At 34.8% G+C, this 24,366-nt stretch overlaps 1 protein-coding gene across 3 annotated transcripts in view; it reads left to right on the forward strand.

Moving 5' to 3' along the window:
• The window catches only part of CNTN5 (contactin 5), a 1,387,157-nt gene that overhangs the window by 1,199,316 nt on the left and 163,475 nt on the right, over nucleotides 1-24,366 (forward strand). For all 3 annotated transcript variants that reach the window (XM_067750786.1, XM_067750785.1, XM_067750787.1), the window contains 2 exons: nucleotides 8,237-8,364; nucleotides 10,634-10,809. In XM_067750786.1, coding sequence (XP_067606887.1) covers nucleotides 8,237-8,364; nucleotides 10,634-10,809 — 304 coding nt within the window. The remainder of the gene's footprint in view (nucleotides 1-8,236; nucleotides 8,365-10,633; nucleotides 10,810-24,366) is intronic.

Consider the following 24,366-nt stretch of genomic DNA (forward strand, 5'->3'; position numbering starts at 1 on the left):
TGGGTTTGTTTTTCTCAGTCTTTTTCTCCTCTTGTGTTTCCCACTTAGATAAGTTCCTTTAGCATTTGTTGTAGAGCTGGTTTGGTGGTGCTGAATTCTCTTAGCTTTTGCTTGTCTGTTAAAGTTTTAATTTCTTCATTGAATTTGAATGAGATCCTTGCTGGGTAGAGTAATCTGGGTTGTAGGTTTTTCCCTTTCATCACTTTAAATATGTCCTGTCACTCCCTTCTGGCTTGCAGAGTTTCTGTTGAAAGATCAGCTATTAAACCTATGGGGATTCCCTTGAATGTTATTTGTTGCTTTTCCCTTGCTGTTTTTAATATTTTTTCTTTGTATTTAATTTTTGATAGTTTGATTAATATGTGTCTTGCATGTTTCTCCTTGGATTTATCCTGTATGGGACTCTCTGTGCTTCCTAGACTTGACTGATTATTTCCTTTCCCATATTATGGAAATTTTCAACTATAATCTCTTCAGATATTTTCTCAGTCCCTTTCTTTATCTCTTCTTCTTCTGGGATCCCTATAATTTGAGTGTTGGTGCTTTTAATGTTGTCCCAGAAGTCTCTGAGACTGTCCTCAATATTTTTCATTCTTTTTTCTTTATTCTACTCTGCAGTAGTTATTTCCACTATTTTATCTTCCAGGTCACTTATCCATTCTTCTGCCTCAGTTATTCTTCTATTGATTCCTTCTAGAGCATTTTTAATTTCATTTATTGTGTTGTTTTTCATTATTTATTTGCTCTTTAGTTCTTCTAGTTCCTTGCTAAATGTTTCTTGTATTTTTTCCGTTCTATTTCCAAGATTTTGGATCATCTTTACTATCATTACTCTGAATTATTTTTTAGATAGGTTGCCTATTTCCTCTTCATTTGTTTGTTCTGGAGGGTTTTTATCTTCCTCCTTCATCTGCTGTTTATTTCTCTGTCTTCTCATTTTGTTTAACTTACTGTGTTTGGGGTCTCCTTTTTGCAGGCTGCAGGTTTGCAGTTCCCATTGTTTTTGGTGTCTTCCTGCAGTGGCTAAAGTTGGTTCAGTGGATTGTGTAGGCTTCCTGTTGAAGGGGGCTGGAGCCTGTGTTCTGGTGGATGAGGCTGTATCTTCTCCTTCTGGTGGGCAGGACCACGTCCGGTGGTGTGTTTTGTGGTGTCTGTGAACTTCTTATGATTTTAGGCAGCCTCTCTGCTAAGGGTGGGTTTGTGTTCCTGTCTTGCTAGTTCTTTGGCATAAGGTGTCCAGCACTGGAGCTTGCTGGTCGCTGAGTGGAGCTGGGCCTTAGAATTGATACGGGGATCTCTGGGAGAACTTTCACCATCTGATATTACGTGGGGCTGGGAGGTGTCTTGTGGACCAATATCCTGAACTCGGCTCTCTCACCTCAGAGACTCAGGTCTGACACTTTGTTAGAGCATCAAGACCCTGTCAGCCACACGGCCAGGTACATGGGTAGTTTCTTGATTTTTCGGAAGTCTGAGGTCTTCTGCCAGCGTTCAGTAGGTATTCTGTAGGAGGTGTTCCACATGTAGATGTATTTTTGATGTATTTGTGGGGAGGAAGATGATCTCCATGTCTTATTCTTCTGCCATCTTGAAGGTCTCTGGTGTGCTGAAGAGCTTGCTGAAATGCAGATTCCTGAAATCCACTCCCAGACTTGAGTCAATATGCCGAGGTTGGGCCCCAAGATGTGAGCCCCAAGATTTTTAACCATGTCCTCTATTCTTCTGTGTATTACTTCTTAAAACTACATGTTTTTCTATAATTACCTCAAAATATTTCATATAAATAAATGAATTAATTAATTAATTTTTTAAAAGTACTTTACTATAGCATCAAAAAAAGGATAAACCTGACAAAAGATATCTAAGACCTGTAGACTGATAACTACAAAATATTTCTTGGAGAAATTTTAAATGACCTAAATAAATGGAGATATGTCATGTTCATGTACTGTAAAGCCATATCGTTAATGTGTTAATTTTTTTGTGAAAATTGAGCTAAAGCACTGAAATTCCAATCAAAATCTCAGTAGGCTTTTTCAAAATTGGCAAGCTAATTGAAAAATTCGTATGGAAATGCAAAGAATATAGCCAAAACAGCTCTGAAAAAGAAGAGCAAAGTAGAAAGAATTAACTTACATGACTTCAAGACAAATCATATTGATACAGTAATCAAGACAGATCAATGAGATAGCAGAGACAGTTAAGTAGTTGTTGACCTACACATATAATGTTAATTGATGTATCTTTTGGGCAGGGATTTTGCAAGAAACTTTTTATTAAGGAAATGCCAAACATTTACAAAAATAGAGAAAACAGTTTAATGAGCAGCTATTTGCAGCTTCACCAATTTTCGACTCATCAATGTGTTTCCTCTATGCCCCAACCTAATTCCCTGTGCCTCCGTGAATTATTTTTAAGCAACCCCCAGACCGCTCCATCACTTCATGCAGTAAATACAGTCAATTCTCATTTTTCTGTGTATCTATGTTCTATAAATTCATCACAAACACTGAATTAGCAAATACTGAACCATTGTTCATGGGGGAAAAACAGGGTTACGTTCCTGCAAGCCTCTGATCACCTTGTGGACAACTGGTCAGTACATAGCCTTGTCTTATGCATGTCTGTTTAAAGACATCTGATATAATATATAATGGTGATTTATTAACATTGAACTCACGGTCAACAACACCATAACTCATAATGGAAAGAGGTTTACCTAATGCATGGTTTTTCTCTGTAATGTACAGCTAATGGATTTTTTTTTTATTGGAGTATAGTTGCTTCACACTGTTTTGTCAGTTTCTGCTGTACAGCAAAGTGAATCATCCATACATATACATATATCCCCTCTTTTTTGGATTTCCTTCCCATTTAGGTCACAATAGAGCATCCAGTAGAGTTCCCTGTACTATACAATAGGTTCTCATTTGTTATCTATTTTATGCATAGTAGTGTATACATGTCAATCCCAGTCTCCAAGTTCATCTCACTCCCATTCCCCCTTGGTATCCATACGTTTGTTCTTTATGTCTGTGTCTCTGTTTCTGCTTTGCAAACAAAATCGTCTATACCATTTTTCTAGATTGCACATATATGTGTTAATATACGGTATTTGTTTTTCTCTTTCTGACTTACTTCACTCTGTATGACAGTCTCTAGGTCCATCTATGTCTACAAATGACCCAATTTCATTCCTTTTTATTGCTGAATAAATATTGTATATATGTACCACATCTTCTTTATCAATTCCTCTGTTGATGGACGTTTAGATGCTCAACATCACTAATTATTAGAGAAATGCAAATCAAAACTACAATAAGGTATCACCTCACACTGGTCAGAATGGCCATCATTGAAAACTCTACAAACAATAAATGCTGGACAGGGTGTGGAGAAAAGGGAACTGTCTTAACACTGTTAGTGGGAATGTAAATTGATACAGCCACTATGGAAAACAGTATGGAGGTTCCTTAAAAAACTAAAAATAGAACTACCATATGACCCAGCAATCCCACTACTGGGCATATACCCAGAGAAAACCATAATTCAAAAAGATACATGCACCCCAATGTTCATTGCAGCACTATTTACAATAGCCAGGACATGAATGCCAATTAATTTTTGACAATGGAGAGAAGATAGTCTTTTCCAAATGGTGGCACAGAACAACTGGATAACCATATACTAAATAAATAAATAGTTAGATTCCTACCTCATAGCATGAACAAAATGTAACTCAAAATGAATCATAGACATAAACATAAAAATTAAAACTATAGAACATCAAAAAGAAAACATAGAAAAACTTTGTGACCTTAGGTTAGGTAACAAACCTAACCTATTGCTTAGTACAACAACAAAAGCACAAAGCATGAAATAGATTGGACTTCATCAACCAAGAACTTCTGCTGTTGGAAAAATGCTAAGACATGCCAGAAACTGGCAAAAAATATTTGTCAGTCTGATACCTGCAAAAGGAATTCTATATAGAATATAAAAAGAACTGTCAAACCTCAATAACAACTCCATAAAAATGGTAAAATATTCTCACACTCTCTTCACCCAAGAAGATATACAGATGGAAAATAAGCAAATATAAAGATGCTCAACATCAGCAGTCATTAGGGAAATGGAACTTATAACAACAAGATTCTAGAGTACCTGCTTTTCGTAATCACTAAAATTAAAAAGACTGACCATATCAAGTGTTGCAAGAACTCTCACACTGGGATGCTAGAAATGTAAAGTGGCACAACCATGTGGAAACAGTATGGCAGCTTCTTAAAAAGTTAAACATAAAACTAACCAGATGATCTAGTCATTACAGTTCTAAGTATTTATCCAAAAGAAATAAAGCAAATATTCATAAAATACATATATACAAATCTTCATAGCAGCATAGCAGCCACAAGCTGAAAATAACACAAGCATCCACCAAAAGGTGAGGGATATGCAAGTTGTGCCATCTACACACAGTAGAATACTGCTCAGCAATGAAGAGGAATTGATTCTTGATCATTGTAACAAGGATGACACTCAATTTAATGTCAACTTAATTATGCTGAGTGAAATTAACTAAACAAAAGGAGTACATAGTGTTAAGAGTCTATTTATATAAAATTTTGTAAAAGTGAAAACTTACTCTAGTGATAGAAAGCAGATCAGTAGTAGTCCAGTGATAAGGGTGGTATGAGAAGGGGCTGGGGGGAGAGAATACAGAGGAACACAGGGAAGATTTGAGGGGGACATATATGTTGATGATCTCGACGATGCTAATTAATGGTTTCATGACTGTATATCTATACGTGAGAACTTTTCAAAGTTATACGCTTTAAACATGCGAGCTTATTATATGCCTATTATACATCAGTAAAGCTGTTAAAAAAAAATTGGCAGCTCTCATTGACCTAAAATAAAGACAGATATTTTTCATAGTATGAGAGGTCCTGCATAATCTTACTCCCTGTCTACCTCTCCAGTCTTACCTTGAGCCACTCTCTGCTCCTGCTTTTTATATGCCATCATAATTGGCCATTTCATTCTTCAAGGTCTTGTGGTCTTTCCCATCTGGGGGCCTTACAAATGTCATTCCCTCTGCTTTCCCACACTTTGCCTAGTTAGCTCTCTTTCATCCTTCAGTTCTCACTGCAATACTTCACTCAGAAAAGATTCATCACCCTAAATAGTTGAGGCTTTCATAGTAAGAACTTTCCCTGGCACTCTCTACTTTTTCTTTTTAAAAATTTGTCACAAATTTTATTTAAAATTTTGAGTAAATTTTCAATTAATGTCTACACACACCACAAAAATAGAATAATTTACATATATTATCAAGTTAATACTGTTAAAGAACTAGTTAGATATAATTATGATAGTTTTACATATAAGGAAAGAGACTGAGTAATTTTAAGATCATACAAGTACTCGTCAATGGCAGCGATTTGAACGCAACCCTCTCTGACTTTAAAGCACACAGTCTCAATTAGTGATTAATGATTCCGTGATATAATATCCATTATGATAGGGTACTAGAAAAAATCTAATCTGGAAGTCAAAGCATGATCTCTAAATAATATGGCAGCAGGTGCATAGGTGGTACTCCCAGACAAGCACTTGGAAGGGTCTAAAATAGGTTGTACTATCTGACAGGTAAGCCAAACATGGAAATGGAGAGTCCAGAAAATGATCCTGAAATTTGGAGATCAAGATAGGCATCAGGAAGTTAACAATGAATCCTTGCAAGATAGGGTAAGCACAATGGTATACTAGGTAGATTGTGGTATTGGGCAAGTTACCAAGGCAAAGATCCAGTAACTAAGTGCAAGATGAGAACCAAGACACCTCCAGGTCGAGGCAGAAACTTGTGGAGAAATTTAGAGACCAGAAGAGAGTAAATGTGCCTTGATACTAAGTGCTAGAATGCTGGTTTGCATTTCTAAAATTTCTCCCTGTCCACAACGGACCGTCACCTTACCACTCCCTTATTACCCCATTCCAAGTTCAAGGATGTCTCAGAAGAATTAGTCTACAAATCTGAAGATTCCAAATGTAGGAGTCACATGGTAATAACATAGGGCAGAAGACAAAGAAGCTGGAAATTGCAAAGAAATATTAATTCAGTATTCAATTATCTCAGTATTTGTTTGCAATAGCCAGATGTTATAATATAAATTGCATTCATTGTCTATTCTATTTTTTTCTTTTCTAAATTAAAAAAAGAGCTTATCTGATAAGGATTTGAAACTTGAATCAGTAGACAGGCTTTTGGTTAAATGACATTGTCACTTGACAGGTAAAAAATACCATGGTATTCAAAATTCTTCATCCTCCAAGTGGATCAGTGGCCTAAAGTACAGGAGTGTTCATAAACTATCTTTGTAATATATTGCCTCCTGTCAGTGAGAAAGGACTTATCTTAAATTAAGAGCTAAAATACTACCAATATCTAAGATACATTTATTTCTTTAAAGGGGGTGACATTTTTCTAAGATACATTTATTTCTTTAAAGGGGGTGACATTTTAAGCCAAACTTCTCACCTGCTAGATTAGAATTTACACCAGTCAGTAAAATGTAGACATTTTCACAATATTAATAATCTGCACAAACTGTAGTAATTTAACTATATTTCAATAAAGTGTGTCATTCTCACAAGAGAAAGCTTATTTGTTTATAAAAAGTATAATCTTTGCTTTCAAATAAATCTTTTTGTAGCATGTGTATCTTTGTGATTGAAATGGAATGAGTACATATATTCCATTTTTATAGAAATAGTGCTATCTAAATAACAAACAGAATTTTTCATTGACCATCTTAAATGGATTATATAACTTCAGAGACCACTGTGTTTTCCAAATGTCTCATTAATATCCCTGCTAGACATAAATTACAGTCAAATCCTCTATTCCTAGTTTGGCTTGCTTCTAAATTTGGCTCCCTTCTCATACATTGTAAATCAAATTTGATCCATATTGAAAATCCATATTGAGAACAGTAAACTGGTCTCTTTATGGATAATAATATGTAAGTATAAATTAATAAGCAATATTCAGCAGCCTAGAATCTAATCCAATTGTTAAAAGTTCAATGCTGCCCATAACCATGAGTTCTGGACTGATTGGCAAAACTGAATACATATTTTAAAATAACATAAAGGATGTTGATAAACTGATTTAGCCATTATTCTTGTATCTTAAATAGTTTAATGTTATCATGTTGCCCTGCAATAAACTATTCTTTTCAGAACTAGGAGGATCCAATTTTAGGATTTTAAGTTCAGTGAGACCTTTAGTTTTCTACCTAAAGTAGCACATACTGTTACTTCCTCTTTCCTAAGTCAGGCTAAATTCTAGTGGCATATCAAATAAAATCACAACAGCCATTTCTGTTATGTCTCGGGTTGCTTCAGTAGGTCGATGCACTGGTGAAATAATAGGTTATACTTCAGGAGCATAAGAAGGAGAAAAGGACAAAAATTCTAATTAAGTTTGATATCCTTATATTTCTGGAATGATGAATACACAGGAGAATATGGTAATCCTGAATGTCAACCTCATTTTCACAGAACTTCTAAAAATTTTTAATAATGCTTTAATTTCTCACCTTCATATAAGACTCAAGATCCAGTTTTGATAAAGGTCTTGAAAGAGCCCAAATGCAAACTCAGATGTCATGCTTTTATGTTTGAAAAGCGCAGTACGAGCAGCCCAGGTTTCAGGTATCAGGTCTGTCACGCCCTTGCTACACGGGTTGCACTGCAGAGAAACCACCATAAATCATCTCGAGGCTGTATACAATTAATTTTATGTTTGTACTTGTCCTCCTCTATGTTTTTATGATGTTTCTTTTTATATTTGATTTTTGAGGTCATTCTTGGTTTGAGGTGAAATACCTCAAGCTTAATATTAAAATAACACTGGTGATAGTATAAGTTTTAATAATCAAATTCAGGGTCACCTTTTTTTCCACAAGTTTTAAAAGGAACTGTCATAAAGTTGTCAAAAGAAAAATAACCCGTAACTCCCTAACCTTTTTAAATATAAGAAGGTGTTATGTGGGTTTATTGCATAATTTCTTGAAGGGCAAAACATTTCTACTATCACTGCATATTTTCACAGTGATCCTTTACCTTATTTATTATTACTTGGAAGTGGTTTCAGATTTCATGAGAGTTTCTTACCACTTACTTGATTTGCAGTAAAACAGGAAAAAAAAACCTTTTTAATAATTTTCAGAATAGCTATTCTTCCAGACGGGAGTCTACGGATCTTAAATGCTTCTAAATCAGATGAGGGAGAGTACGTTTGCCAAGGGGAAAATGTCTTTGGTTCTGCTGAAATCATAGCTTCCGTTTCTGTGAAAGGTAAGAAAATGTGGCTAAATGTTTTATAAGCATAGTTTCATGGCCTTATCAGAAAGTGAATAAATATAACGTGCATGTATGTGTATTTGCATATATGTGTGTGCATGTTCCTGTTCAAGAAATATATTGTACACAAAGAACTAACACAGTCAAATTGTCCCTTTCCATTATTTAGGGGACTATGAAGAAAGGAACACCTTGTTGGTAGAAATTTAAATATTATGCTCTGAACACACTATGTGGGAGGGTAAAGAAAGCTTTCTGAAGTTTTAGTCGATGTCTCAAAATTTAAAAGTATACCAACAGTATAAAAATATTTTCCTGAATCAAGATTAATTTTAGCATCAATCAGTAATATTCCTTTGTTACCACTTCAACTGGGGATTTGGGGCAAAAAAAAAGAGTAGCAAAAGGAGGACATGAACATGTGGTGTTGAAATATACATCAGATGAACTGACATCAGAGCTACTCTTTGATTTCTGCATCAATGGAATTTTTATACACTGTAACTTTTTAGTATGCTTAAATGTTTCTGTTAGTTTTCTAACAGTTAGTTAGTTTTCTAGTTCTAAAGTGAACTAGATTCCAAGTCTAGAACATTCTTTTGAGACTACCTGTCATTGTTTAGTACTAAGAAAATCTCCTATCTTAGACATTCTCTTCATTTGGTAAAGGAATAGTTTTCACGATGAAGTATATCACTAATTTTTTCCATTTGTGCATGTAGTATATAATGAATCATACTTTGGCCACAAAAAATATAGTAATGTTCATTTTCCCCTTTCTTTAGAAAGAGAAATGTAATTAAAATAGCCAGCACTCTGATATTTTAGAAAAGAGGCAAACATCCAGGGAAGGAAGGAACATAATTTTAAAAATGTCTTCACTTATAGCATACATTACTGGAATCCAAGTCAGTCTTCCAGTCCAGGTCTCATTCCTTGTGTGTGCTAAACAACGTTTTTCATAGTGAGGCAATGCTGGATCCACAGACTTTTTAAATTTAATAATAACAAAAATGTTCTCTGTTAATCACGAGTTAAGTGGAATATTTAGTTACTCAGAACATTCCAATTCTCACAGTTTAAACTGCAGTATGCTGTGATGATCTGTCTTCTCTGATGAAGACAGAATTTAGAATGCCACACAGAATATTTGACTTCCAGAATGTTAATATTTACTGTGGCATTCCCTTCCTGGTATCACTCTTTCTGAGACTGCTTTGAAGGAGGCTGCATATTAAAGGATCTTATCAGTGGTTAACCATGGTCTTTCATCAGACTATGCTATTGCAAACAGTAGAGCTGAAATAGGAAAATTAGGATAATTTTTCATCTGTGTCAGGCTTCTTGAGGTATCTACAATCAGGAACCTAATTAGGAAAAAAGAAAGTATCAATATCCTGTCTCCATCACCTCCCTACTTTATTAAAAAAAATATCATATTGCAGTTGTTTGATCATTAGCTTAACTAACCTTTAGATGTACAGCTGGTATTAGCCTTTATTGGTTTAAAGTTGCTCTAAACCCAGTAAAAATGTATCTATTTTTTAAAAATTTAACTGAATCATTAAATAGTTAATGTAAACATTTTTTCTCAAAAAACATTTCTATTCAATATTTTGCCTTTTTTTTTAGATCTCAATTAAAGCATCCACTGTCTATCAAAGGGGATATTTTATAATCAGCCAGAGGTGCCTCTTCTACTCCTCTACTTACAAGGTTTTGTAAACTATAAAGTGAATACAAGCTGTTATAGTAGTAGTAGTAGTATGGTTTTTATCTCCTTTAAGATAGTAATTTGAAGGGAAGTGCTCTGTATAACCTTTAAAGTGAACTCACTTGAATTATTCCTCCTTAGATGTGAAGTATTTTTTATTGTAAAAATTATTTTATTTATACTTGATGATCCTTGAAGGTAGACAGGGAGGCTACAGCTTCTTTTTTCTAATGTTCCTCCTTCCAGAGCACCAATTGCTCTTTCTAGTTATGTAGTCTTTCCTCTTTTTCATCCAAGCTGACTTCTTAACAGGAATAGGGACTTTTAAATCATCTGTTCCCTACAAATGCTAATATTTCAATTAATATGGTAATATTTGATAATATTACCAAATGGTAATATTTCAATTAATAATAGTTTATTAAAAGATATGTATCTGGAGCAACTATATTACATAGATTCCTTGTTTAATTTTTCTCTATTATTTAAAATGCAGAATGAAGGTGAAAACTATACGTTATGCTAATTAACATATTTTTATTTCTATAGAACCTACAAGAATAGAACTTACTCCTAAAAGAACAGAGTTAACAGTGGGAGAAAGCGTTGTCCTTAACTGCAAAGCAATTCACGATGCTAGTTTGGATGTCACTTTCTACTGGACACTGAAAGGACAGCCTATCGATTTCGAGAAAGAAGGTGGACACTTTGAAAGCATCAGGGTCGTAAGTTAATAAAATTTTATTCTTTGAGTAATAATACTTTTAGAAATTTAGACTCAAATGTAAAAAACTTCTTCTCTGTGAAATGTTAAGGAAAAATTAGGACAAAATTCAAATTGATTCAAACAATTATTTTATTTCATTATTTTATGTTATGTCAAACCAAAAATAATACTTATTTAAAACTCTCCCAGTAAGAAATTGGGAATACTTGATTATGCAGATCTGGTTTCTTTGCCATTTTTTTCTATTTGATTAGTATTGTCAATATTTACACCTTACTTCTCAAAAGTTATGTGGCTACATAAACATAAAAGTGTTATTTAAAGCATTCTTAGCAATTACGATACAATAAATAAATGAAATAAGCCTGCCTGTCCTACTCCTGAAGAAATAGTAATTCTTGGAGATTCTTTAATCTGTCACAGGCTATAGAGCTTAAACATGCAACCCAAAGTCAGAAATGCAGATTAGCCTTAGACAAACATTCACAGACATGCTCATTTCTCATCTGCCAAATCTTTCCTTGTATTATCTTTTATATATCTATGTGACAATCAACTAAATGGAGTAAGAAATCTTTTGAACCAAATTCTACAGTATGATCATAGTGTCTTAACAGAGAAGTAGAAAAATGATCTTTTCCCCCACAGACTTTTTTGAAACATAAAAGAGTAACATAATGATGGAGAGAGACAAGGGCAATGGAACTCGGGTGGCAGAGAGAGATTTTGGCTGAAATATCTCTTCTATATTGGTTAAAGAGGTGGATCCAAATACAAACTATGCCTACAAATACAATTTAAAATGCTGCCACATACGTATTAACATCAGTTTATTCTTCTGTAAACATTATGGGAAGCACTGGTAGACCACAGCTGTAATGAGCCCAAACATATAAAACTTGGCTTGGATTGAATTTTATTTTAAAGGTAATGTGATACAGTGGGAAAAGTCCTAGACCCAAAGTAAGGAATTTTCTGGGTCAAGACCCAGCTCAGTCTTTAATCAGCTGTGTAACAAAAAGCCAGTCACTTGATTTGCCTTGGCATTAATCACATAGAGCACTAAAGTGAGGGAGTTGGACCAGATAATTTCTAAGACCCCTTCTTACTCTAGAATTTGATAAATTTGTATTAGCAGAATAGTAAGAATGAATTTTCTTTGTTGCATTTGCCAATAACTTAAAGTAAACATTTTCTTCTAAATTATTCCTTTCATCCTGATTTACTTTGCAGTTAATGAGAGACTGTATAAATAAGAAAAAATTACCCAACTGCATTATTCACATCTCATTAAATAAATCAATTTTGTCAATGGTTATGTCATGTACAAAATATTTAGATCGTGTTAAACTCATTTTCCTCGAATTTGCGACTTTTCTTTTTTATTTACCTTGGGTCGATCATAGCTTCAAATTTTGAACAACTTTTATGCTATGAATGTCATAAAACAAAACCAGAAAAATATGACACAAAAATATTACATTTGAAAACAAAAAAATATACCATCAAAAATATTTCTTCTTAGGATTACCTGTAAACATTCATTTTGATTGATCAGAAATATAAAGAAAAAATATGTCTAAATTTTGTTTTTTCTTCATAGAAGCAGGCTTCCTCTTTATTTTAAAATATCAGTAGAGAAATTAATGGTCTGATAAATTATATGAATTCTTGTTTTTGTCTCTTATATGTTACCACTTTAGTTTCAGGTCCATTCATTTGTATAAATAAATATCTTTAATCCTTTTCATAAGGTTGGCAGTCAATAATACCTGCTGTATCTCTCTTTACACATATGCTGTTCCTGCCCTTGAGAATTACAAAATTGACTCCTTACTCCATGCAAACCTATATTGCTACAAGCCATAATAAATTGAGCTCAGTTTGTAGACAGTGGTAATAAACTCCAGAATAGAAAAATAAAGCAAATTAATATATTGAGAAGTGAGAAAAATATTTAGCTTAAGGTTATGTAGAATATATCACTTTAGCTTATTTTAAAAAATTAATAGAAATATGTTTGTACTTAAAATATTTGGAAGCTTCAGAACTGCAAAGTTAGAAGAAATTGTCTATTCCCTCTACCCCAATTACCTCAAACACTGATTGGGTCCTTGTGGGCTTCAAGGACATACATGGGAGAGAATCCCATTCTGTGACTTGAAAAAGTCAGAGGAAAAAAAAGAAAAACATTCTATTCCCATCCTGCCTTTCACCTTGTGAAATATAATATGTCTGAGAAATAACATGTTTTAGAAGGAGGGATGAAAGTGTTATAAGGAAGTGAGATTTGGGAAGGCCTCTGGTCATGTGGATACTTTCTGTTTGAGAGGCCAATTGAAGACTCTGGGAATAAGAGGGCAGGCCAGGGCTCAGAAGAGAGCCTAGTGGGGTGATCTATGGTTTGCTTTGAGTTTCAAAGGAGAGCCATTGACGAGACCTTAGGGGTATAGGCTGGTCCAACAGAGTAAGAAAGCCCAGCAGGATTCGGGACTTAAGCAGGAATAGAGTGTGCCTTTGACTGAAGTACTCTTTAGGTTAACTGACCTGGCCCTAACCCACCAGTGTGTGATTGAATGGGGGTGAATCAGAGGAGAAAGGGGGGTATATATTTCAAGTATATTAACACTGCATAGTGTCAAATGAATCAACCAAATCTCTGAAAAAAAACCCAAAAAGATACCAATTGTGTTGATACTTTCCATCTTGTAGTGCCAAAATATAGCTTAATGAAGTTCTCCACCTTTCAACTTGTTATAGTGATATCTTTTATACACAGCCATTGGTTTACAGATGAAGCTCTAGGAAAAATTTTATGTGTAACTTTTATAACACCTATAGACAAGGTATATTTATGTTTTAAATAAAAGAGTGCTTTTGGACTGCAAGAGAGTAAATAAATAAACATATAATCACATCAGGTTAAAAGAATAATAGCTATTGCTTTGAAATCTATAATGAAAATGCTTCTATTTCCCTTGCCTCTTGACTTAGGCCATGTTTTACAAACCCAGAAATTTGACTGATTTTTGGAGTGAATCCATTATTGAAGCCACTGTTCAAAGGGTCCAAACAATCAATTAGTCTGTAAACATTTGATCCAATTCACCCAAATCCCTTTTTTGGCAATGATATGAGTTAACTGAAGGTGGCAAATTAGTGAGGCTATTCTCAAGATTTAATTTAGATTCAATTGTACAAGCAAAGTGCTGTGCAGGATCCAAGTTAAAATACATGGCCTTTCACCCCTAAGAGAGCACAGATTAAGGAGACAGACAGCAGGGTGGGCTAGTAATCTGCTATCACAGTGCTATCACTAGAGAACTCTACATACAGCTGGCAGAAGAATTTGGTATTTGAACTGGACCTGGACTGGTAGAATTTTGCCAGGTGTTAGGAGGAGAAGCTGCATTTCAGACAGAGACAGCAGGTGAAGCAAAGACGAGGCAGAGAGTTTAGAGCACGTCTCGGGAACAGTGAGGAACATGTAGCCCTGATGGCATAGTGACGACACAGAGTAGAGAATAAGTCACTATTTGTTGAATACATTTAAAGGAGAGCAGCAGAGACCTCATTGTTAAAGGCACTGATTTCGGAGTCATGGAATTTGGGTTTTATTTGGAATGCAACAGGGAGCCATGTGACTCAGATTTGTTCTTTAAGAAGATAATTCTGACAGCTGTGTGGAGCAGGGGTTGAACATGAGGCAGACTTTACATTCATTCCAGGCAGGTTAAGCAGAGGTTACAATGAGGAATCGACCATTATAAGCTTCAGCCTTAAATAACCACCCTGTTATCAAATAATTATTTGCAATCGTGCTTTGACACAATTGTGTTTTGACACAGTTTTTTATGTTGGTCAGAGGTCTTTGAGAACCTCTTAATACTCTCAGGATGTCTGAACAGCGCCTGAACATGGCCGTGTGACTCCAAAGCCACAGTCTTAATGGAGGACTATGGTGATCCATTGTTCTCCAGAGACTTGAAATCCCTAATTATTCATTGAAGATGTAAGCTAGTTTTAATCCCTACAATGCATAAAGATCAGTTACACTGAATATCATGGAAGCCTGTAATTTGTTCCTTTTGGAGCAGAGAAAAAAGCCAAATATTTGTAATCAGGAAGGTTGGCAAAAGAAGAACTGCCCTTTCCATTGTGAGCTCTCCAAATGTGATAAATTGCAACTAAATGGGCAACCAAATCAAAGTGCACTATTTCATGGTCCTTCATATTCACTCAATCCTCTGGTTATAACAATACACTCAGGAAAGCAGAGTAGGGATGTTTGAGTCCATTTTTAAATGAGGAAACAGAAGCATAAGACTTTTCCAGGCCACATGAATTCTAAATTGGGGTAAAAATATTAAATACACTGTGATTTTTAAACTACGTTATGTTGATTCTCCTTTGTAAAGCTCACCCTCTCCACATTCATTGACCATTATGTGTTCAGCCCTTGCCTATAAACTGTGGGAAATAAAAATAAAAGGGAGATTTGGTTCTGATCTTCAGTAAATGTAAAGATGGCATAGAACATAAAGTAATTCAAGAAAAATATGACCATAAAAATTACTATTTTTTGTTAGAGCCAAATACTGTTGGAGACCAGAAAAGAGATTAATGTGAATTTTTTTTATCATTGTGGAGAAAAGTGAGGAAAGGAATTAATTTAGCACCTGCTATATGCCAAGCACTCAGCTTATATATATATATATATATATATATATATATATATATATATATATATAAAATATATATATATATATACACACAAACAATAGCTCATCAATTCCTCATAACAATCATATAAAGTAATATTATTTGGGAAGAAGGTACCACCTGACGTAGACCTCAGAGGATGAGTAGCATTAGGATAGGAAAAGAAAAAAGAGAAAGTCAACCTTAGATCAGAAAAGATATTGTATCTCAGGGTTACAAGGGATCCTGGAGATTATTGAGCTAGTCCTGGATTGGTACATGGATTCTCCATCAGTATCATCAGTGTCCACTGTAATCCTTTTAGTGATGAGGAACTCACTCCTCTGACGTAGTCCATTCCACTACCAACCAGATCTGAATGTCAGAAAATTAGAAAGTTGGAGTAATTATGATAATCTGTATACTAAGCATAGGAATCATAAGGGAACATGCCTGATTCATAGCCCTGATTTGTGTGGAGTATTAGGTGAGTGAAGGGGCCAGAATATAAACTCCTTAATACCATAAGATTTTTTATTAGCTGAAAGTAGTAGCCTATGTCAGTCTTCTTATCATGGTTACTTCTGTTCCTAGTTTGTCTTCTTAGGAATTAACCACTATTTCTTAAGGAGTAAAAGTGTCAGAGTAGGGCTTCCCTGGTGGCGCGGTGGTTGAGAGTCTGCCTGCCAATGCAGAGGACACGGGTTCGAGCCCTGGTCTGGGAGGATGCCACATGCTGCGGAGCAACTGGGCCCATGAGCCACAACTGCTGAGCCTGTGCGTCTGGAGCCTGTGCTCCGCAACAAGAGAGGCCGCAATAGTGAGGGGCCTGCGCACCGCAATGAAGAGTGGCCCCCGCTTGCCACAACTGGAGGGGGCCCTCGCACAGAAACGAGGACCCAGTGCAGCCATAAATAAATAAATAAATAATTTAAAAGAAAAAGAAGTGTCAGAGTAGAAGACAGCAAGTGCTCAACTGGTACCATTCTCTTTCCCAATGGATAAAAGTTAATGTTGTAAAAATAAATGAAATCACTGGACATACTACCAGGGTTTACTGAGGCACAAAGCTCTTAGGACTTTGAGACCATCTGCTGCACCATCTTCATTATATTAACAGGTGTAAGTCTTGGAGGCACTTCATAACTAATCAGAAAATGTGTGAAAGGCCGAAAATCAACAGTTCTACTAAAGTCACAAGTTCTCTTTGGCTCATTCTGCTCACTAGTAATAGTCATACTTCCAAGTAGTATGGCCTCCTGGACTCTGAGCCCTACCCCTCCCTGTCTGGCAAAGGGCTTGTCCATCCTCATCACTCAATTTCTTGCCTCCTGGATCTTTGTCTTGCTCTGAATCCTGGTAATTCACCAAGTTTCTGTACAGAACTCTGCTGTAATCTTTTGATTGCATATATTAGATTTATAACAGTTTTCTCCCAGTCTTTCACCTAGTTTAACAAAAGAAATTACATTGTCACTTTAATAGGACAGAATAGAGTAATAACCAATCAAAGCTTGGGAGCTAAAGAGAGGTTACACTCAAAGGTCCAAGGATTTTCAGATCATTCCAGAAAGTGTACCACATCCATGCTTCCTGCTTGTCTGTGTTAGAGAATGTGCCTCCATCTACTCTCTTCTCAAAGTAGTAACAGTTCCCATGGCAGAAAAGAACACACATCTTCTTAGTGTGTGTATGTTTCATGCAGTCACATGAACATGACTAAAATATGCCATTAACACTTGTGATTCTGTGACATTTTATGTATTAATGACATAAGCTAAACTATGGGGTCCCCCAAAGCAAAGGCTAATATTCTGTTTTATTTTTGATCACTTTGTATGTCGATACAACAGTCACTCTGTCTATATTTGTTGAAGAAAAAAATAAACAATAAAAATAAAAACTGTAAAAGCATTTTCTCAGCTTAGCCCACTACTGCATTATTTCATGTTCTAACATAATTAATTAACTACTGCATAAAATTCTGCTAAATTATATTGCAGAATAGTTTATTTCATTGCTTTTTTATGCAAAATTAGACATTCACTTTAGCCCAGTTTGGAACTGAATAGAAGATGACTGCCTTAGATGACATCGAAGGCAGCCTATTATTGAGAGACTCTTCCTTAACTCTTGGGCTTTTCACCTGAGTAATCTGTTAACCACAATACCCCATCACGATCACAGCTGATGGTAACACCATATTGATTATCCACCTCCATTTTTATTTGAACTGGCATCTGGCCCCACAAAGCAAAATTTGAAGTGCGCCTCATGACTTTTTGTAGTTTGTCAGATGTAGTCCAATCAGGTAATGCTTCCAAAGGCACACATATTAAAAGACAGTTTTAGCCATCTAAGTCACAAGCTTCACTTTGTTCATTTAAAGGTAGTCCACCAAAACAAACCTTCTGGGTATGGTATTATGGTGACCATATAGAGCTTTTTTGTTCATTTAGAGGCTCCACTTTTGATAGCTGTTTTTATCTTTATGATACATTTACATAGCATTATGAGTAATATAAAAGTTACTAGTTTCTCTGCAATGTGCTTTAGTGCAGAACTGCAGGTTTACTTTTTGTTTTTGGTTTGTTTTTCTTTTGAAAGAGAGACAGGGAAAATAGAGCTTCTTGAAGAGAAAGGCAATTTTAGTATTGGCCATGCTGAGAAAAATCAGATTAATAGCCTGTGTTCTGTGACCTCTGAGAGGATAAAAGTACCATACTTCCCAGAGATTGTCATCAGAGTCAGGTGAGATGTTTCAGGTTATTGGATGGGGAAAAGTGGGCAGTAAGAAATAGAAAACACTCTTTTATCTCTTAACAGAATTTGCTTTCCTAGATTGTAAACTCCAGATATTAAATATGCTTTTAGCTCACTAACTCCAGAAATGAAGTGGTTACATGTCTAGGACTCTATATTTATTTTCTCTTTTGGAAGTTTTGTTTTTCTCCAAAATTATTTTCCCATTTCATGCATATATTAACTCAGATCCAATCAAATAAATATTTAATCCTGAATGAAGTGCTTCTGTCTTTGGTAATGTGACCACTTGTAGGCCCCAGTAAGTTTTTGCAACCATTGTTATTGTTTTTAACCTTGACCATGAAGCCTATCTGATTTTTTCCAGTGATGTTTATTAAACCAAGTTCTTACCTAATTCTAAGTCATTTTCAACAGTGAATTACTTGCTTAAACTTATTAGTCTTTCTAATATGTGTAACAAACTCCCAACATATAGTAACAAACCTAGAGCATATCTACAACTATTTGGGGAGATAACATTGTAAATTCCCTTCTTTCTCAATCAGTTTAATGTTAAATTATATCATCTTGTGAATAACACAGATAAATATCCTTCATCTGTTTTAGAATTTTTGGGTCAATTATTCTCATTGCTAAGATTTTCATATATTCATCTAAAGTTACTCCTATAAAGTTTATGATTATATGGTTACATTTACACTATACAAGTTCTTTTTTCTAACATTTGTAAACTTTACTATTATGAGCAATATTCTGTCCCTTTGCCAAAAATATGTTTCTGTTATATATATTTTTAAAGGCAACCCTACCAATCAGGCTCTTCAATGTTTAGTTAATCATTTCAGAATAAACTTGAAACAGTTTTATTAGCTGATTAAGACCTAGGCTAAAATATATAAATAGAATTTTACATAATGAAGAGAACTTTTGCCCTTCCTCTCTCATATGTTTTATTTCATTTGATTCCCACAACATTGCGAGTCAGGCAAATTATAAATAAATGAAGAAACTGAGACCCAGGAAGGAAGAGGGGTGAAAGGCCTCAGGGTGAAGGTTCTGAGCATCACAGGCACATTTATAGCACAGCTACTATTACCATTTAAGCTTCTTTGAGCTGAAAATTTCATTGCCATGAATGATATTCCAAATATGATTTGATGAGTAAAGATATGAAGAACTAAAACTAGGTGTAATTCTTCACAGTGGCATTTTGAAAATTGAAGACAGAAAGAGATTGTGTTTCTTCTCTGCAATCTCACCTCTTTAGCTGGACAACTCAGCTTATTTTTACCTTAGTTACTTGATCACTATTAAAAAAATAAAATTGTATGTTCTGTAAGATCAAATCACACATTGTTTTAAAAAATCCTGCCATAAAATTTACTGAGAACGAATTGAAAAACATCTTAAAATATCCTATTACACTTGCCTCTTCAGATGTTCTGTGGGTGTGTTTTCTGATTAATTAACGCTCACTCTTCTGGCTGCTGTAATTGTTTCATTTTATAGTGTGTGAACCCCTTTTTTTATCACCTTCCTTTTTTAGTCTTTTGAAAATTCTCTCAAAATGAAAATGAGATGCAATATGTTACATTTCTTTTACTGCTGATCAGGCAAAGAGAGTAGAGCATAAATTCCACATTTGAGACACTTTAAATCATATCTGTTCTTACTAAGTATGTTACTTACAGAATGGCTAGTTTCATGTGAGTTTTTGGCCACCAAAATCCAGTTTTCAAGTCAGATATCCGGTAGGGGTTCAGATTCTTCCCTCTTCCTCACCCCCAGTGCTCTCAGTCCTTCCATTATAACTATTCAATCCCTCCACCAGAGCAAGTATCAAAATCTACTGTAAATATCACTTGATTCTTTCATTCTAGTCTTTACATTTCTGGAAGTTAGGAACATATTTACTTTTTGAACTTACACAGTAACTGTGCACATTTAAGACTAAATCAACATTTGTGAATTTGCTAAAGGAATCAGTGAATGTAAGAATATATGAACTAAAAATGAGCCATTTAGAGTAGGCCGCTTAGAAACAAATTGTTAACTATAATATCTAAATAGCATTTTTTACTTTTTTGTTAACAAGGAAAAGTTTCTAACTTCCATTATAATTATAGAAAATGACAGTAATCAATAGTTTTATTCGTTTTTCTTCACATGGACGTTTCAATATTTTTGATATTGTGCTAAAAGTAATTGTTTTCTCTGGAAATAATAATCCCAGGAGTTCTTAATAAAAGAGAAATATACAGTGGTTCTAGTTATCTTGTTGAAGTAATGCTGATATGTTTTATAGATTTTTTTGTTATTTTAAAAAGAATGTCCTACGTAGATCTATGTATCCAGGGGATAAAATTTAACCTGCAGAGTGATGAAATGCATAGTATAATAAGGTCCTCAATACTAGAATTTTTACCTTGATGGAATAATATATAATAAAAGATTATTCTTTTTAGTTTCTGAAAGGCTCGGTAAATAAAAGGCTGTCCTTATTCCCTAATACCACATAAGGTTTAGGATTTTTATAAGCAAACATAGTTCAGTGTTACATTTTGAAACACTATTGATATGTAAGTATTGTGTTTTAGACTGACTCCTGTTATTATTTCTCAAAGTAATTTTCAAAGAGCTGGGTTTTTGAGAGGCCATTATTTTCAAGACATCTTTGAAATTCTACCTTTATTTAACAATTTCTCTTTCTGCATCTGTTTTGTATTAAGTTCTAAAGGGTGCCTAAGTGTTATGATATGTTTAGCTTGTAGCTTTTCAAAATCCTGCAATTTCTCTCATGGACTATTTTTATCATATTACAACATAAAAGTGAAATTTAGGAGTCTAGAGTTAATAATCAATAGGTTGCCTCTCAAAGATGTTTCCTGTCTTAAAAAAGGAGAAGGAGGAAATTTTAGAAATAACTATTGGGCTATTATCATTCACTCCTTTCTTCATTTGATATCCCTTATGTAAGGGAAGTAGAAAAGATCAACTTAGAGAATTTGGAAAGCATGACATCATTATCTTTAAGGAATAATTGATGGCTTTATAGAGTATTTATCAGTGTACAATAGATGAAATCTGAGTTTATCTCAGTTCCATCAAGATTTACTGAATGGCTCTATGCTAGGCACCTGTCCAGGAACTGAGGATTCTGTAGCAATCAGTAGCAAACATTCTATGGGAGGTATATGACTACAACTGAGATAGAGCACCATCTTTGGGGAGCTTGGAGTCTTACAGAGGAACAGGCATATAAACCAATATGTGGCAAGAGCACTGAAAGAAATATGTTCAGGGAACTCGGTCCAAGTTACACACTATCCAAACTGTGGAAGAAGAGCAGACTTCCTAAACCAAATAACACCTAAGCCTATTCTTTAAGGAGAAAAAGAGTATTGCAGGCAAAGCAGGGAGAGAACGTAGAAGGGGGAAAGACACTCCAGGTAGAGACTAAGGATGAGGAAAATATGAAAATCAAAAGTCTACCAAATTCCAATAACAGTGGTGATCTTACAGTTATAACAAACCTCATCTAATATAGTACTGTAGTGATTCTATTTTAAAGAAAGCTTCCCATATCACCTATGAAAGTGACATAAATGGTCATGATTATTCTTGGTTCCTATTATATCATGTTACATATTCTTAGCAAAAGTAAAGCTGCTATATGTCTTCAAATTAAATCCAGGGATAAATTGTTGCTTAGCATAAGTATATGTGTTTTACATAAATTTACATGTTGCTTGAAGCTTTTTGTGTGGTATATAAAAATGAAATTAACTATTATAGTGTTAAGGTTCAATATTCAGCGTCATTTAGATAAATCCCCGAGAAGCACTATGTGATTTTTTTCAGGAGACTGCTTGTTATGCTAGGAATAGCTGTAAGAATAAAGTATAGTTTAAAAAGTCAGGGGCTAAAATCAGAATTTCTGCTTTCTTCCATATTTTTTCCTTAAATACATTATATATTTTTGAAAAAATAATCATTCCTATTTTGCTAACCATTGCCAGTGCCTGGCATCATGTCAGGTAGATTAGTTGCTAAATAAAGTATTTGCTAAATTAATTATTATATAAACAAATACAATTTTGTACTCTTACACAGAGTTACTTTCTCATTTCTTTGCTCACCTGCTAAATTACCACATAAAAAAAGAAATATACCAGTATCAGAAAAAGTTTTAATACATTTATTCACTTTACAAAAGCTTAATGGTTACTTGTCATATATACAGCACAATATCAGGGCAGGGAATATATGGCTGAGTAAAGCATGATCTCTCCCTTCTAGAAATCTTAATCTAGACAGTGGCAAAAAACTCTTGAATGTGATAAATGTTATAGTACTGAGACATTATGCTGTTGAGAGAGAAAAACTCTGGAGGAGAAATGTGAATTGTTAACCAAGTATGTCTTTGGCAGAAAAACTAGTTCTTGAAAATTAATGTTCAGTTGAATTCAACTAAGTTTACTACTGAAGGATATTCAATCAACTAGTACAAGGTAAGGTAATAACCTTTCTGATTATTTTTAAATCACCCTAAAATCAAACCATTTTTCATTATACACCTTACCCATATATAAAACCAAAAGAATTAACAATTTTGAAGCAAAATTAGCTAAAATAATTTAGAACACATTAATTGTGAAGATACAACACTGTACTAAACAGTTCAAGGATTTCATATCAAGAAGCCTAACCCAAACTATAAAATACTACATTTTATCCTTTTTAATTGCTGAGAGTCCCACAAACAAATATAGCATATTGACAAAGTTTATTTTAAAGTACTTATTAAATATAGTGGTAGTATTTCCTAAAAGCATTTCTGAAACCTGCAGTCTAATTGCCATTATCCATCACTTAAGTAGTAAGGAATACTAGAAGTGACATGCTTTGTTCACTGTTCCTATCACATCAGTAATGACTCTGAACAGGCTACTGCAATATCTCTGGTGTTTAAAATAACTAGCTAGTGTGAGAGATGCAAGCATTTCAATAAGAACGTTTCCATGTGTCTTTAAGAATAATAAGGCAGGGCTTCGCTGGTGGTGCAGTGGTTGAGAGTCCGCCTGTCGATGCAGGGGACACGGGTTCGTGCCCTGGTCTGGGAAGATCCCACATGCCGCGGAGCGGCTGGGCCCGTGAGCCATGGCCGCTGAGCCTGTGCGTCCGGAACCTGTGCTCCGCAACGGGAGAGGCCACAACAGTGAGAGGCCCGCGTACCGCAGGAAAAAAAAAAAAAAAGGAATAAGAAGGCAGAATAAATTAAGGATCATTTTTCTTAGCTAAGTATTTTTTGGTTTTTCCCACATTGCTGTTTCTAACCATGTTTAATCTTATATCAAAATTCTGACTGGAATAATCCATTGGTCTGTTGAGATATATATATATATATATATATATATATATATATATATATATTTTAGATGTTGAGATATAAATATCTTAGAAGAAAATTTCACAGTTTAAATATCAATGAATACTTTTTGCACATCTCCTTTTGTTCCTGTGAATAATTATAGGTAAAGAATTAAGTAGTAGTTTACACAACATTGTAAAGCGACTATATTCCAACAAAAATTAATAAAAGAAAAAATAATTAAGGAGTAGTTATTCTGAATGTATAGAGGTGACCACTAAACAAACAATCTGTGTAAGTTAGTTTTTGCTGCAAAACAAACCACCCCAAAACTTAGTAGTTTCAAAGCATCATTTATTTAGCTCATGACTCTATGGGTTGGCAACTCAGGCTGGACTAAGCTAGAGTTCATGCATCTGTAGTCAGCTGCCAGCCAACTTCAAGGCACTAATGTGGGGGATCAGCTGGCTGTTGTCTGGGGCTACAGGGTCAACTGTGCCATGTGTTTCTCATCATCCACCAGGCTAGCCCAGGCTTGTTCATATGGAAACCTCAGGGTTACAAGATCCGATAGCAGAAGCATCATGATCACTTAGCTTAGTCTCAGACCTTGCTCAGTATAACTTCTGTCACATTCTATTGGTGAAAACAAGTCATAAGGCCATACCAGATTAAAAGCGGGCGGTAATTCCCTGTGGCGGGGGGGGGGGGGGGATC

The sequence above is a fragment of the Pseudorca crassidens genome, chromosome 9 (genome assembly GCF_039906515.1).
Source record: "Pseudorca crassidens isolate mPseCra1 chromosome 9, mPseCra1.hap1, whole genome shotgun sequence".
In the NCBI taxonomy this organism is placed as follows: Eukaryota; Metazoa; Chordata; class Mammalia; order Artiodactyla; family Delphinidae; genus Pseudorca; species Pseudorca crassidens.